Raw genomic sequence first — 14,678 nt, 5'->3', positions numbered from 1 at the left:
AAATACTCAACACTCTAATTCCTATCAGGAGGTACTTCCTTAGCCATGTGATGGACAGACCCTGTGCCCGCCCCCCACCTCCTTGCTCCTACAATGCCCCACTGCAAAGCTTCAAGTGCCTTGCCTGTCACAAGAGCTCTGGTCTACCAGATGTCTCGTATTTTTAAGTCAGAATGACTGTCTCTTCGTTGAGTGATTTTGGCTCATCCTTAAGCCCAGTTCTCTTATCTCCCTTCCACAGTGTCTTTCCAGATTCCTGTCTTCCCCACATCCATCCGTTCTACAAAGACTTGCCATAGATTGTCAAGATAGGCAGCTGGAATTGAAGGCTAAATTTTCAGATTATGTGCAGATAGTCTGAAGTTAGTATTCTGTCTAGTTATGCTAAAAGCACAGGGTAGGCATGGTTTCATCTGCTCTTGTTGATTTGTATACTTCATTTGGAGAATGAGTGTAAAGATTTAGATTCAGGCAGACATCACAGGGTTTCCTAGGTGGCTCGGTGGTTAAAAATCTGCCTGCCAATGCAGGAGTCGCAAGAGACACAGGTTCGACGGCTGGGTCAGGAAGATCCCCTGGAGGAGGAAATAGCAACCCACTTCAGTATTCTTGCCTGGAAAATCCCATGGACAGAGGCGCTTGGTGGAATACAGTCCATGGGGCTGCAAAGAGTCAGACATGATGGAGTATGTGTGCGCACAGGTACACACACACGTACATACACATACACACACACGTACAGACACACACACACACACACACATGCACACAGACACCATTATCCTCAGTCACCAGGAAGGAAGCAAACTCTGGTTTTGTCTGAAAATATCTTTGTTTCACTTCCCTTCTTGACAGGTATCCTTGTCGTTTAGAATTCAGGCTTAGCAGTTAGTAGGGTATCTTCAAAGGACTGAAAGGAACTATCTTCTGGCTTTCATTATTTTTGTTCAGAAGTCTGCTATCAGTTGAATTACTGCTACCATTCACTCATGGAAGTTTTGTCTTCTGTATTCAGGACAGGTTCTCCTCTTGCCTTTAAATTCCAGCAGTTTCACTACGATGCATCTGGATACAGGTTCCTTTTTATTTATGTTGTCTGGGATTTACTGAACTACTTGAATCTGTAACTTGTCCATCTCAGAAAATTCTCAAATGCTTCTGCCCTATCTTTTCCCCTTTCTCAGACTCCAAATAAAGATATAAGACTTTCTTACAGAATCCAGTAGGTTTCTTATCTTTTGGGGGCCTACTTTCCATCCTTTTTCTCTCCTTCCTTCAGTTTCAAATAGTTCTCCTGACCTATACTTTTTGTCTCAAAGTCAGTCAACTGTAGGCTCTGCTTCTCAGCTGCTTCTTCCTACGTGGGCAAACCTCCCAAGGCAAAGTAGGCCCAAGTCTCATCTCTCTAGACTTCTTCTCCTGGATTCTGGTCTTCTAATAATGAACTATACTGACAATGCTTTTTTTTAGTAGTAAAACATTTTCTTTGATTTCGTTCCGACATTTTGCTTTTCTTCAGCAGGAGAGCTAAATTACCTAGTCCTCCATAACCAGCATCAGAATCTGCACTGTGGTTATTTACAACAGTGTCAATAAGCATAGATCTTCCTTTCTCCCAAGATATGAAAGGATTATCAAAGTTGTAACTGGTTATCAGACATGACACATATAAAGACAAAATTCATTTGCTCATTTTTATAACACAGCCACCAAGGACTGTAGGAATAAAGACTGTTCTTCACTTTTGGAAACAAAGGTAATGCCTTCTCAGGAAACTCATCTGCTACCTGCTATAATAATATGGTTGGCACTGATTTTGAATAAAGAATATATTAAGTTCTCAGAATTTTTTTAAAAGGCATCTAATAAATCTATACAGTGAATAGCATGTCTTTATTCTATTTACAGTACATTTGTTATAAATATAATACATTTTTTAAAAGCTTATTTTTAATTAACTTGAGTAGATTTATATTTTAAACAGATCAACTCAATTGTTAAAGTTACATAATAAAGAATATGATAATTTAAATGACAAAAATCTCATATTGTGAAATAGTGCACTCTATGCTGAGATGAATGAGGGGGGAGGAAAGTCAAACTCCTTTCAAAACTATATTCAAAGCATCAGAAAAAAATTTTTTTCTTTTTACAAAGTTATGTATAAGCCATAGGAACGACCAGATACTGAAGTATGAAGACTCATAACCAAAGTTCAAACTGATTTTAGAGAATTGTGTGAAGTAAGACAAGAAACCGTGTATTTAACACTCTATAGAACTTCACAGTAAAGCTGGAATTTATAGACTAATGGCTTAACAGGAGTATTGCCAACAAGGCCCTTTCTTCCTTCAAATCATCTCCTAATGTTCATATACCATCAGTAAGCTGTAACAGCAGACTTAGACACTGGTTTTAAGATGGGGCTTAATAAGGTGCATGGATATGCTGAAATTCTGTATTATGAGCATGTAAATTATTACCAAGGTTTAAAGAAATACAAAAAAAGAATTTAAGTATTCTCAGTCCAACGTGCTTTGCATCATCAACAAATAGACAAACCAAAAGTATTCTGCAGTGATCCAACACCAACCTCCCGAACAAGTTAGGCATTTCAAATACTGCTGTAAAACCCATTCAGTAAAATAAAACTGATTCCCGTGGATTTCAGTACAAATCTGTAAGTTGTCACACATTATTGATGATGATCAGGGCAGGCATGGAGCTCTGCTGACTTGTTTCAAACACCGTGACTTGGTCCGATAACTTGGCAAATACCCTAGGAGTTCCAAGGTTATAAACACCTGTGTGGACAAAGCATGCTTTCAGCTGCAAACTGTGAATCTCCTGGCTTTTAAGCTGAAGTTTATATTGTGTTTGTCCCAGCCATGTAAATGATCCATGGATTTCCAAAGCTTCTGGGCTAAGGGAGGAGGAAAAGGGTAAGTTGGAAGGTATTTTTTCTTCAGGAATTTTTTCCCAAAGCCCCAGTAACACATCCCTTTCATCCAGCAACTCTAATTCTAGAAATTATTTTATGATGCCAACTGTTTGTTAATAATAACATCAATAGTAATAACTAATATTACCATTTCTATAATAACTAACATTTATTAACAGTTACTATGTTCTAGACTTAATGCTAAGAATGAATTATCTCATTTAACACTCACGACAGCAGCCAGTAAATAGGGAACCTGATTTCAAACCTGAGCTTTTAACCACCTGGTTCTCCACACATAAAGATAAACGTATATATAAGAATGGTTACAATACTGAGACTCTTTATAATATTGAAATATGGAAAGCAACCCAGTGTCTACCAATAAGGCATTGGTTAATTAATTTATGATACACAAAACATGTTCGGATTTCAGAGAGCTGACCCAGATCCTGTTTGCAGTGTTATACTGTAATTAATAATCAGCATATGTTTCACACTGTTTTTCTATAGATTCCAAATTTTCTGAATTCTGAAAAGCACCTAGCTCTTAAGAATGCCGGTACAGACCTGCATTTTTTTTTTTTTGCTGTTAAGCATTATTTTATAAATCAGAAAACAAGACAAAAAAACTTCTATCATGAACTTACTGATTTTCAAGTTTAGAGTTCTTTATCACCAACAAGCTTTTATAAAAATTGTCATCTCTGGCCAGAATTGCTGCTTTTAGAAACCAGTTTTCATTTCTGACTACTGAAATGCTAAGACAAATCTCTGTAACTCTTCTCTAACACTTCTTTTTTTTATTTGGCTGTGCCAGGTCTTAGCTGCAGCACACAGGATCTTCAATCCTAGCTGTGGCATGTGGGATCTAGTTCCCCGACCAGGAATCGAACCTGGGATGCCTGCCTTGGGAGAGCAGAGTCGGCAAGTCCCTTTGCTAACACTTCTTAATACCAAACAAAAAAGGGTATGTCTGAGTAAACTGTGTCTATATTAGATAGATTAGATAATAATTATCTATTATCTAATATCTATATTAGATAATAATTATTAGATAATTATTTCGAAATATTAAACTACTTTCAACTCAATCTTTAACTACAAAACAAGCCTGCTCTAAATAAATCTTTACCTTGTTGTTTTATGCCGAAGATCAACTATTACATCGACGTCGGCCTTGGAACAATTGGAAAGTAAAAGGGTCACTGGTACTAAACAAAGGCTGTGGAAAAGAAAAACCAAAAAAGATTAATGGGGTATTGAAAACAAAAACAGTTTCTTGAAAATAAAACTTACAATTACCTAGCAGCATAAGATCCTCAAAAACAATTATATTCAAGTAAGGGAAAAAATTGAGTTCTAAAATCACTCAAGCCAGATGATTTACATAAATAAGAAGTAAAACATATTATTAATACAATGCTTGAATACTAAATATTAGAATATATACATTCACAAAACCATTTTTATTTCCTTTTATTAAAGCTAATCTTTAAAAATAACCAAAATGTTTCTAAGTGGTTATTTCCCAAAATGAAAAACAGAAGGAAATAACTGCAACTAAGAAAGATAAATGGAGGGAAAAAAAAATCGTGAAAACGCCAACAACTAATGCTGTTCTTTGTGTTTCTCAAAAATTACTTAACTTTGAGAACTTGGCCTAGACTGACATTTGCTATCCTATCAAATCTGCACAGAAGCCATCACGCTTGGGAAACTATGAGAATTATTTCTGTATAGCAAGTTATGAGAAAAGCCCTTTCAAGTAGACTTATTTGCTCAGTTAACCTAGTTTCTGATCTCACTTTATGATCAGTAAGTCACTACAGCACAGGAGAAAGGACGGAGTGAGAGAAGAGGACCTAAGAACAGACTGGTGCAGAGTACACATTAAGAACATAATAAATGAACATAATCTATGCACACATGAAGCCTGGTTACATACTATTACTTAAAATATTTTACCCTATTAACATAAAGAACAATAGTAGAGAGATAATAAAAAAAAATCTTATGAGCTCACACAATATTAAAATTCTGCTCAGATAATATATTTTATCCTCTCAGAAATTTTATATCCTCTTACTAAGAAACGATTCCTAAACCACACTGCAAATAACAGATTTCCCTAGACAAAAGCTAAGATACTTTCAAAAACTCATCCTTAGATTATACTGGTGCTCCACCCTGACCTCCCCCACAAACTTCTCACAGGAATGGAGGACAACCAAGACTAACGAATGGGGGTCCAGTCTAGAGCCCCTCATCAAGTTAGATTCCAGTCATGGAACTTGTAACCCAAAGCAAAACCTCAGGAACTCTAACAGTGTTACCATTTGAGCCTCAAATCCTCCATGCTCTATCTAAATGCTTCCAGTGAAAGAAGAAATGAGGACATCTGGATGCTTCCTAACCCCGAAGTCATTATCTTCACTCCTCTTCTTCCTCCAACACTGTTTCACTGAATAGCACCCTCATCTCCCCAGCAAAGCTTGGGCATCATCCCAAGTGTTTGGTTTTTTTTTAAAGTGGGAATGGGGGCTATTGCCTCATTAGCCCCCTATCCCCAACTTTTTACTACTCGTCACAAATTCCTATCAATTCTGTCTCCTACACAGCTCTGGAGGCTGGTGACTTCACTCAAAATTCACATTCCTTACAAGTTCAAGTCACTGCATCTCTTGGTTTACTAATCACCTCTGAATTAGTATTCTGATGTAAACCAATCTCACCTGGGTGTTTCTCATACCTGACATGCGATCCTCCCACTGCAACGTGCACCACAGTCACAGGAATGCTTGATAAAAGAGACCGGGGCTCCATCCCCAGAGTTTCTCATTCAGAAGGGCTGGGTGGGGCCCAAAATCTGTGTTTCTATTAAGTTCCCAACTGCTGCTGCTCTGGGACTACCTTTGAAAAGTCACTGCTTCACACAACAGCCTTTCTACAACGCTCATCTGATGAGCCAAAAACAGTGCCTTGAGACCAAACTGCTAACAACCATTCCCCCACCACTAAAATCTGGTATTATTAAAGGCATGAGTTCTAGAGTCAGACTGCTAGGATTCACATGTCAGCTCAACAATTCTGTTTCTCAGTTTCCTCAACTGTAACCTAGGAATAATAACTTTACCCCATCTCCTGAGTTTCTTGTGGCTGGGTAAGATCAAATATGCTAAGCGCTGACAATAATGCCTAGCACAAGTTCAAAAGCTTCACAAACACTATTTAACATGACTTCTTATTGTGAGGAGCTATGGCAGCTAAGCCCAGTATGACGCTTTGCTCTTTCCCATATTCTCATTCCCTTGCCGACCCGTGTCCCACTGCCGTGACCAAGTCGCCTCCTGTCCCGCCGCCCCCCTCCCACGGCATTAAGAACATTCCTCTAGATCCTCAGTCTCTTCTCTTTGTGTGTCCACATCTCACTTTAATTGAAATCTGGCTAAGGACACAGCTGCCTCTACAGGCCTCGCCATAACAGATACTGTTTCTCTTCCAGGATCTTCCGCATCTCAGGCCAGAATGTCTCGTTAATATAGTTAATACCACTTGCTGAGTTCTTCCTCCTCTCTCTCCTATAAAAACACCTCTACTTTTGTCATAAACTACTCCAAGGTTTTTATTCTTTTTCTTTGCCCTCAAACTGACAAACTAAACCAAGGAACGTAACTCAGTGCAACAGAGATTCCTTGGGGCAGGGGAAGGGATAAGCATTTTGAAATATCGGAGGTAAAGATTGAGGGAAGCATCTGCTTCTCCCCACCCCACCCTTGATTCATCTACTATGTGGGTCAAGCAGAGGCCTGCCACCTGGATAGAAAGCACTGCACAGGGCTTCTCTTCCACATCATCTTACCGGTTTCATTTATTACAAGGTTCTGCATGAGTTTGCTTTCTTCTTTTCAATCCTGAATTTTGTCATCTTTTTGGTGAACTTCACTGTTTAGGTAGACAATTTATTCAGCTCCTTCTCAAACCCTTGATCTATCACATCCATAACCACCAGGAGTATTCAAAACTCAGTCATCTATCTTTCATGACTTAACTGTGAACTTTTTTTTTTAGTCACCTAAAATAACTACCTCTGAAATACTCCTCAGCTTTTCCACTCACTGACCACAATCGCCAGCTCTCTCACTCCATTATGCTTCTGATCTTCAGTTTCACAGGTATATCCAGTCATTTGACCCTCTACTTCACCGATTCTCAACCCTGATTACTGTGGTAATGGTGATGATTGTTTAACAATTATTCACTCCCCTCACCTTCCAGCTGTGTGATGGGGGATCATCTTTGTTGACTGTGAAGGAGAGGCTATTTGGCCAATGGAGTGATAATGACTGATGCAAGCAGAAGCTTTAAATGTGCTATTGCAACGTGGCTCACTTTCTGTACTTCAGAGATATGCCATGAGAAGAAGAGCTAGTTGCTGCCCATTTGGACTGACCCCCAAAATACATGTGCACAGACATGAATCCAACCAACCCACAACCTGAAGGACAATCAGTGAAATTGTCAATGCTCTGCAGACCCATGAGTGTGGGAATAAGCACCCTGTAAGCTACTGAATTCTGGAGTGGTGTCTCACAAAGCATTATTGTGGCAATCTGAGGATTTATTTAAAATATACAGACACCTGGGTCCTACTCTCAGAGGTTCTGATTTAACTGGCCTGAACATCAGGATTTTAAAAATTCTCCAGGTGATTCTAATGTGCAGCCAAGTTGGAAGAAACTGCTGTATGTCATCCTTCTCGAGCCTTCCTTGCTTTCACATACTTCCATGCACAGTTTGAGTTCTGTGGTGCTTTATTTTAGCTCACTGTTCTGCTTTAGTTTGACCAAATCTATCCTGTTTTACATACTTCCCTGCACTACCAGGTTTCTATGATGCTTTTCAACCCTAACAAAATGAGAAGTCCTACACGTTCCAGCCTCTAACACACAGCCCAGGTCTTAAACAGTAAGCAGCACCGTGGAATCTAAGATGTTCAGGAAATACATGAAGCAGGACAGGGTTTGATAAATAGGGACAAAGCAGAAGTGTGAGGTAAAATGAAACACTGTGGAATCAAAACTATCTATGGATGCGTGTGAAGTCAAGACAGGTTCAGTAGGGATAAAACATTTCTTTCCTCAGCTTTGGCTGCACATTAGAATCACCTGGAGAACTTCAGGAACTCTGGATGTCCTGCCCCCGACCCTCGGCCAATCAAACGGGAATCTCTGGGAGTAGGATCAAAGCATCTGTACTTTTTAAAAAATTTCCCCAAGTGATCCCAGCATGCCTCTGTCAGTCAAAGGCACACAGACTGAGTACCAAGCAATTAAGACCTAGACAAATATTTAAGACCAAAAGTATTTAAAAATAACTTAAATAGCTACAATTTTTAAAACTCTGACAACAGAAAGTGTTGGTGAAGATATCAGCAGAAGGAACTCCCTTGTACTACTAGTGGGATGTACGAATTAGTAAAGCTAGTTTGAAAGAAACTGGGCATAAAAAGAATAAACTCTGTATAATACCACTTATACAATAAAGTTCAAAAACCCCACAAAAATCAAAATACAGAGATGTAAACTTGGTTGGAAAATTATAATGAAAGAGGAGCAAAGAGATGACTGCTAATACTGGGGATGGACAGCAAGTACACAGGGGGCTTCTGAGATTGTTGCTGCTGCTGCTGAGATTGCTAGCAATTTTTAAATTTCTTCCCTAGATATGATTTTTTGGGTATTAGTTTTGTGAAAAAGAATCACTGTGGCCACACATTTTCAGTTTTGAGAACTTTTCTATGTGTTATACTTCCCTGGTGACTTAGATAGTAAAGCATCTGCCTAAAATGTGGGAGACCTGGGTTCGATCCCTGGATGGGGAAGATCCCCTGGAGAAGGAAATGGCAACCCGCTCCAGTAGTCTTGCCTGGAAAATCCCATGGATGGAGGAGCCTGGTGGGCTACAGTGTGGTGGGCAAAGAGTTGGACACGACTGAATGACTTCACTTTTTATGTGTTATATTTCACAATAAAAAGGTTTAAAAATGGTTAGCACCATTCAAGTTACTTTTTAGATATCTCTGATGCTCCTAAGTCTCTGTAAAGGTCTTCGTGTTGCCCAGCACTCTGTGTGTTCTCAGCCAGCTTCTCATTCCTCTCAGTAGTTATCCTCAAATTTCACTTTTAAAAATTCTCTACCCTTTCTCCTCTTATTTCCTAGAGAACTTTGAGTACTTAACCTCATTCCTACAAACTCTCTAAAAGGGAGGCATGTGCAAACTTGTTAAAATTTTCTCCCTACTTTCATCTTTCTGTCCAAAGCTAATCCTGCCACTTTTCAGTGTTACCGTTTCATCTATTAAGGGTTTTGTTGCCCTTCTTGCATCCTATCATTTCCTTCAAGACCATAAGTACATCCATATCTTCTAAGTAAGAAAACAGCAATACTGAAGGATATTCTCTGATCCCTGTTCACAGTCAGGCTTTTTGAAAGGCTGGTGGTCTACACTAGAATCCTTACTTCCTTCCCAGCCCCATCTCTCCTCAAAACCTACTGTGTCATGCTTCCACTTCCCATACAGTTAATAGTCTTCTCAAAATCAGGAACAATTTCTTTACTGTCAGAACCAATGAAATGACTTTTCTGCAGCACTCAAAACTGGTAGCCACTTTCCTCTCCTTGAACTGCTCTCGCTCCACCTCTGTGATCCCACTTTCTACTCACTGATCTTGTCTTCCTAATTCTTTGACTGCTACTTCTCAACCATTCTTCTTGATGGAATCCTTTTTCCTTAGCTCATCTCTCCAATACCACTGTTCTATGGGTCACCATTCTCTTTTGTTCTATCCCACCTCTTCCCTACCCCTACCCACAGTGACTTCACCAAAACTTACACCTTCAATCTTCAATTCTAATTTACAGACTGGCTCTAACAGACTTCACTCCATTTGTTTTCTATCTGCAAACCAGCTCCTTTTTGAAGTATCACCTGACTTAGGACCTTTTATTTTAGAACCTCAAATTTATGTAATCAAGCTATTTGTCAAAATTATAAATACATCATCCCCCCAAAAGTTTAACACTTGGTAAACCTTAAGTCAATGGTGCTGTCTAAATTTAAACTGTTTGATGAATCTATACCAAAGTCATGTCTTAGGTTTATTCTGTATCTAAAACAAAAACAAAATGATATACTATTTTTTTCCTTCTTTTTGACTTACTGATAAATATATTCATCAAAAGAAAACTTTTGACAACTAATTGGCTGAGGAAATATCCATCTCTTAATTACAGTAGTAATAACCATAGTAACGGGTAAATTACTTAATGGCAATTTCTGTATACTCAATATTATTCTAGATTTCTTCTTCAATATTTGTGTTAATGCTATTAATAAATGTGTTGATGTGTGTGCATGCACATACATGTGTGTACATTGCAGAAAAATTTTAACAAAAATACATCTCAAACCTTTTTTGATGAAAGGGATGATTAAACGATTCTGGATAGTGAAGACTCGTTTTAATAAGATTAGAAAGCTGCTCTGCTGATGGTCTTGAGGAAACTGTAGTGTTTTCTGGCCTGAAAAATTTTAATAGTTCCATTTCTGGTGGCTCCTGAGAAAAGAAAAAATACGACAATGAAAACACTGCCTTCTTAAAATAAGGTATAACAGATACAAACAAAAGAAGCTTAAAACCAGTGGAAATTAAAAAAAAAAAAAAACAGTGGAAATAAAATAAAGCATATACAATATTTTTTCTGCTGTAAAAACTAACAAACAGTAGGAATCATGTGCAATACAACCTACGATAAAAAATTAGGATCTGTAATCATTTATTCATTCTCTATTATGTGCTGGTGTTAACTTGATATCCAACAATCACACATAATAGTTCTATGATCCTGGGTAATTTCCTCACATATAAAAAAGGGTTCACAATAATAATAATTTCAAAAGTTGCTGTGGTTCTCATCTAATAAAACTGCTTAGTACTTAGGCTATAGACATTCAATTGTATATCATCTGCTTCGTGCGTTTTTAAAAATATTCTTATTTATTTCTGGCCGCACTAGGTCTTCCTTGCTGTGGGTGTGCCTTCTCTAGCCGCAGTGAGTGGGGGCTCCTCTCTAGTTGCAGCACACAGGCTTCTCACTGCAGTGGGTTCTCTTGCTGCGGAGCACAGGCTCGAGGGGCATGGGCTTCAGCAGTTGGGGCTCACCGGCCCAGCTGTCCCCAGGCATGTGGGATCATCCCAGACCAAGGATCAAACCCATGTTCTCTGCATTGATAGGCAGACTCCCAACCACTGGACCACCATGGAAGTCCTCTTCCTTCATTACTTTTTTCTGCGTTTTCCTTTACCATCAGAAAATTTTGTTTTTTAATTCTTGGTAGCCTAGTTAGAATCTGATCTACACCCAGGACTGGCAAACCACAACCCATGGGCCAAAGCAAGCTTGCCTCTGGTTTTTGTAAAGAGAGTTTTATGGAAAGAGAGCCACATCCATTTGTTTATATACTGGCTATGGCTGCTTTTGGACAACAGAGATGAGTAATTCAGACAAAGACCTGGCCAGCAAAGTCAGAAATGTTTATTATCCAGCTTTTCTCAGAAAGTTTGCTGATCCTTGATTTATACAGCCTCAAAAGCAATATTCAAATTTGTTTTTGACTTATGAGTGAGAGGAAGGTGACCGTAGAAGTTTACTCTGGAGAAGGAAAAACTTGTGACTGGCAGCCAGAAGGAGCCGAACTTCTGAAGTGCACGTCGTATTCCCTTTCTTAATCTGGGTCCTGCTTATACTGGAGTGTTCTTCAATTTGTGAAAAGTGGCTCTTCTGCATTTTTGTTAAACTTTAATAAAAAGTTCAAGAAGTATCCTATTGTTTAACATAGTATAATCATCTACGATAAACAAGCTGTTATTTGAGACCTCTAAACTATATTGAATAAATCTCTACATACCACCTACCAGGAGGCAAACACATGAACAACAGCCATAAAAGGATACCAAAAACCTGAAGCTAATTTACCAAGGGAATACTGACAGAAGCTTCCCTCTCTCTCAGCTTAAAAGCAGCAACAATTTTCACAATAAGTACTGGACAATTTGTACAGTAGTTTTTTCCAATAAGGGTGACAGACAGTTATACCCCAAGACAGAGTTCCATCACAAGAGAGGCAAGATATAAAATACTCTCCTGTTTTATAAGTAAGCGAAAGTTTATCAAGTTATGCAAGTAAATTGCACTAAGTCATCAATCCAAAAGTCTCTGAGCTCTATATATATTATCCTCAATATGATGAACATGCCACATCTCGCAACTCAGCTAATCATGTAAAATATTTCAAAAGTGAAATACAGAGAAATAAAAAGGATATGCCCTAGACAGTATTTTTGTAAAATGGGAATATAACATGAGTAAATTTTATACAGAACACCTTGTTTCATTTTATAAGTGAAAATCTTGCCTTTCCAAATTATCAAAATATGACAATTTATAAATAAAATGAGATTTTTAATTAATCAAATCGGTTTGAGAAAAACAACTTTCTTAAAGTAAGAAACAGATTTGGGGTTAAATATATCTTCATTAAACCTAACAGAAAATTACCATTAGTCATCACTAAAGTAAAAATCAATTCAAATTATATTACCAACAGAATATAAAGCTAGTATACCTAACTTTGATGAGAAATCAGACATTTACATAGTCCCAAATTATCTCCCCACAATTACTTCTTCTTATAAATAAAAAGAAAAAATAGTAACATGGTGGAAAAACATGGTGGGTAATATCTTAATCAAATGATCCATCACCTATAATGGGACGAATTAATATCATATGCCTTTTTATTTTTTTAAATTTTTGACGTGGACCATTTTTAAAGTCTCTATTGCATCTGTTACAATATTGATTTTGTTTTATGTTCTGGTTTTTTGGCCCTGAGGCATGTGGGATCTTAGCTCCCCAACCAGGGCTCGAACCAACCCCTTGCATTGAAAGGCAAAAACTGCTGGACCATCAGGGGAGACCCTCATGTGCCTTCTTAAGTAATACACTGACAGGGATATAACATCACTTAGGAAGTATTTCAGTCAAAAATGTGTAACTTTAGTTTGATCATAAGAAATATTCAAAGTATTATTCTATATTTAAAATAACTGGCCAAGGCTCTTCAAAAATGTCTACATGATAACTGAAAAATAAAGGTTCAGAAAATGTTCCAGATTAACTAAGAGATTGAAGTGAACACCATGCACGATCCTGGACTGAATTCTGAATGGGAAAAAAGCAAACCAAGCCTTATAACCAAGACCGTTGATGACATCTGAATTTAGACTGTATATATGAGTATTGCATCAATGCTAAACTTCCTGAATTAATAATGGTTTTTGTGATTATGGAGAAGACTGTCTTTGTCTTCAGGAATACTCTCTCAGTCAAGTATCTAGGGGCAGATAGGCAAGATGTCTGCAACTTACTTGGAAGGGATAATCCAAGAATGATGAAGAAAAAAATTATTATGTACATTAACAGATAAGCAAATAAGCCAAAATGTTAACCAGTGGTGAACCTGAGTGAAAGGTCCAAGAAAAGCTTTATAAGATTTTCTCTTTAAGTTTCAAAATTATTTCAAACTACAAGCTGTCAAAAATAACGGGGAGAAAAGCATGACAATTAGAATCAATTATTTATGAACATAATACAAGGTCACTGTTTGAATCATAGGACTAAATATGCTTACATTTTATTTATATATATATGATGAGAACTTTTGATAAGATTAAACAGTACTTTAGGAGAACTAAGAAAACAAACAGTACTACCAGCTGCTGTACAACTCCAGAGGCCCTCCTTTACACTACGTGACCAGCCCCGTGGAGTTCTGCAATGGTGTGGGCCTGCTGAACAATAAGCAAGGTAAGATAGGGGATACGGTTCCGTCCTCTCATAAGTCAATTCTTTTTATAACTATGAGTTCTAGATTCAATAAAGAGTATATCTTAGGAAACTCCAGGATCACAAATGCCTCTTAATGCTCTTATTAAGGGCTAGTGAACTTCAAAATCAATTTATGTTCATTTTTAATTTTAATCAGCTTTCTGCCACCAACCCCCAACTCAAATCTCACTATAAAAGCTTGCAGAAGAATATATAATGGAAAAAAAAAAAACCTCTTTAACAAGTGGTGCTAAGAAAACTGGTCAACCACTTGTAAAAGAATGAAACTAAAACACTTTCTAACACCATACACAAAAATAAACTCAAAATGGATTAAAGATCTCAATGTAAGACCAGAAACTATAAAACTCCCAGAGGAGAACATAGGCAAAACACTCTCTGACATAAATCACAGCAGGATCCTCTATGACCCACCTCCCAGAATATTGGAAATAAAAGCAAAAATAAACAAATGGGACCTAGTTAAAATTAAAAGCTTTTGAACAAGAAAGGAAACTATAAGCAAAGTGAAAAGACAGCCCTCAGATTGGGAGAAAATAATAGCAAACAAAGCAACAGACAAAGGATTAATCTCAAAAATATACAAGCAACTCCTGCAGCTCAATTCCAGAAAAATAAATGACCCAATCAAAAGATGGGCCAAAGAACTAAACAGACATTTCTCCAAAGAAGACATACAGATGGCTAACAAACATATGAAGATGCTCAACATCACTCATGATCAGAGAAATGCAAATCAAAACCACAATGAGGTACCATCACA

General features: G+C 37.7%; 1 protein-coding gene across 2 annotated transcripts in view; it reads right to left on the bottom strand.

Annotated features, from left to right (window-relative positions):
* Window positions 1–1,874: 1,874 nt before the first annotated feature.
* TRAPPC8 (trafficking protein particle complex subunit 8) overlaps window positions 1,875–14,678 on the bottom strand; it is an 85,450-nt gene continuing 72,646 nt past the window's right edge. For both annotated transcript variants that reach the window (XM_043888920.1, XM_043888919.1), the window contains exons 27-29: window positions 10,415–10,560; window positions 4,077–4,166; window positions 1,875–2,923 (exon numbers count right to left, since the gene is read on the bottom strand). In XM_043888920.1, the coding sequence (XP_043744855.1) occupies window positions 2,689–2,923; window positions 4,077–4,166; window positions 10,415–10,560 (471 nt within the window). In that variant the 3' untranslated portion in view covers window positions 1,875–2,688. The remainder of the gene's footprint in view (window positions 2,924–4,076; window positions 4,167–10,414; window positions 10,561–14,678) is intronic.

Source organism: Cervus elaphus, chromosome 27, assembly GCF_910594005.1.
Source record: "Cervus elaphus chromosome 27, mCerEla1.1, whole genome shotgun sequence".
Taxonomy (NCBI): Eukaryota; Metazoa; Chordata; class Mammalia; order Artiodactyla; family Cervidae; genus Cervus; species Cervus elaphus.
This window is presented reverse-complemented; position numbering and strand designations above follow the sequence as displayed.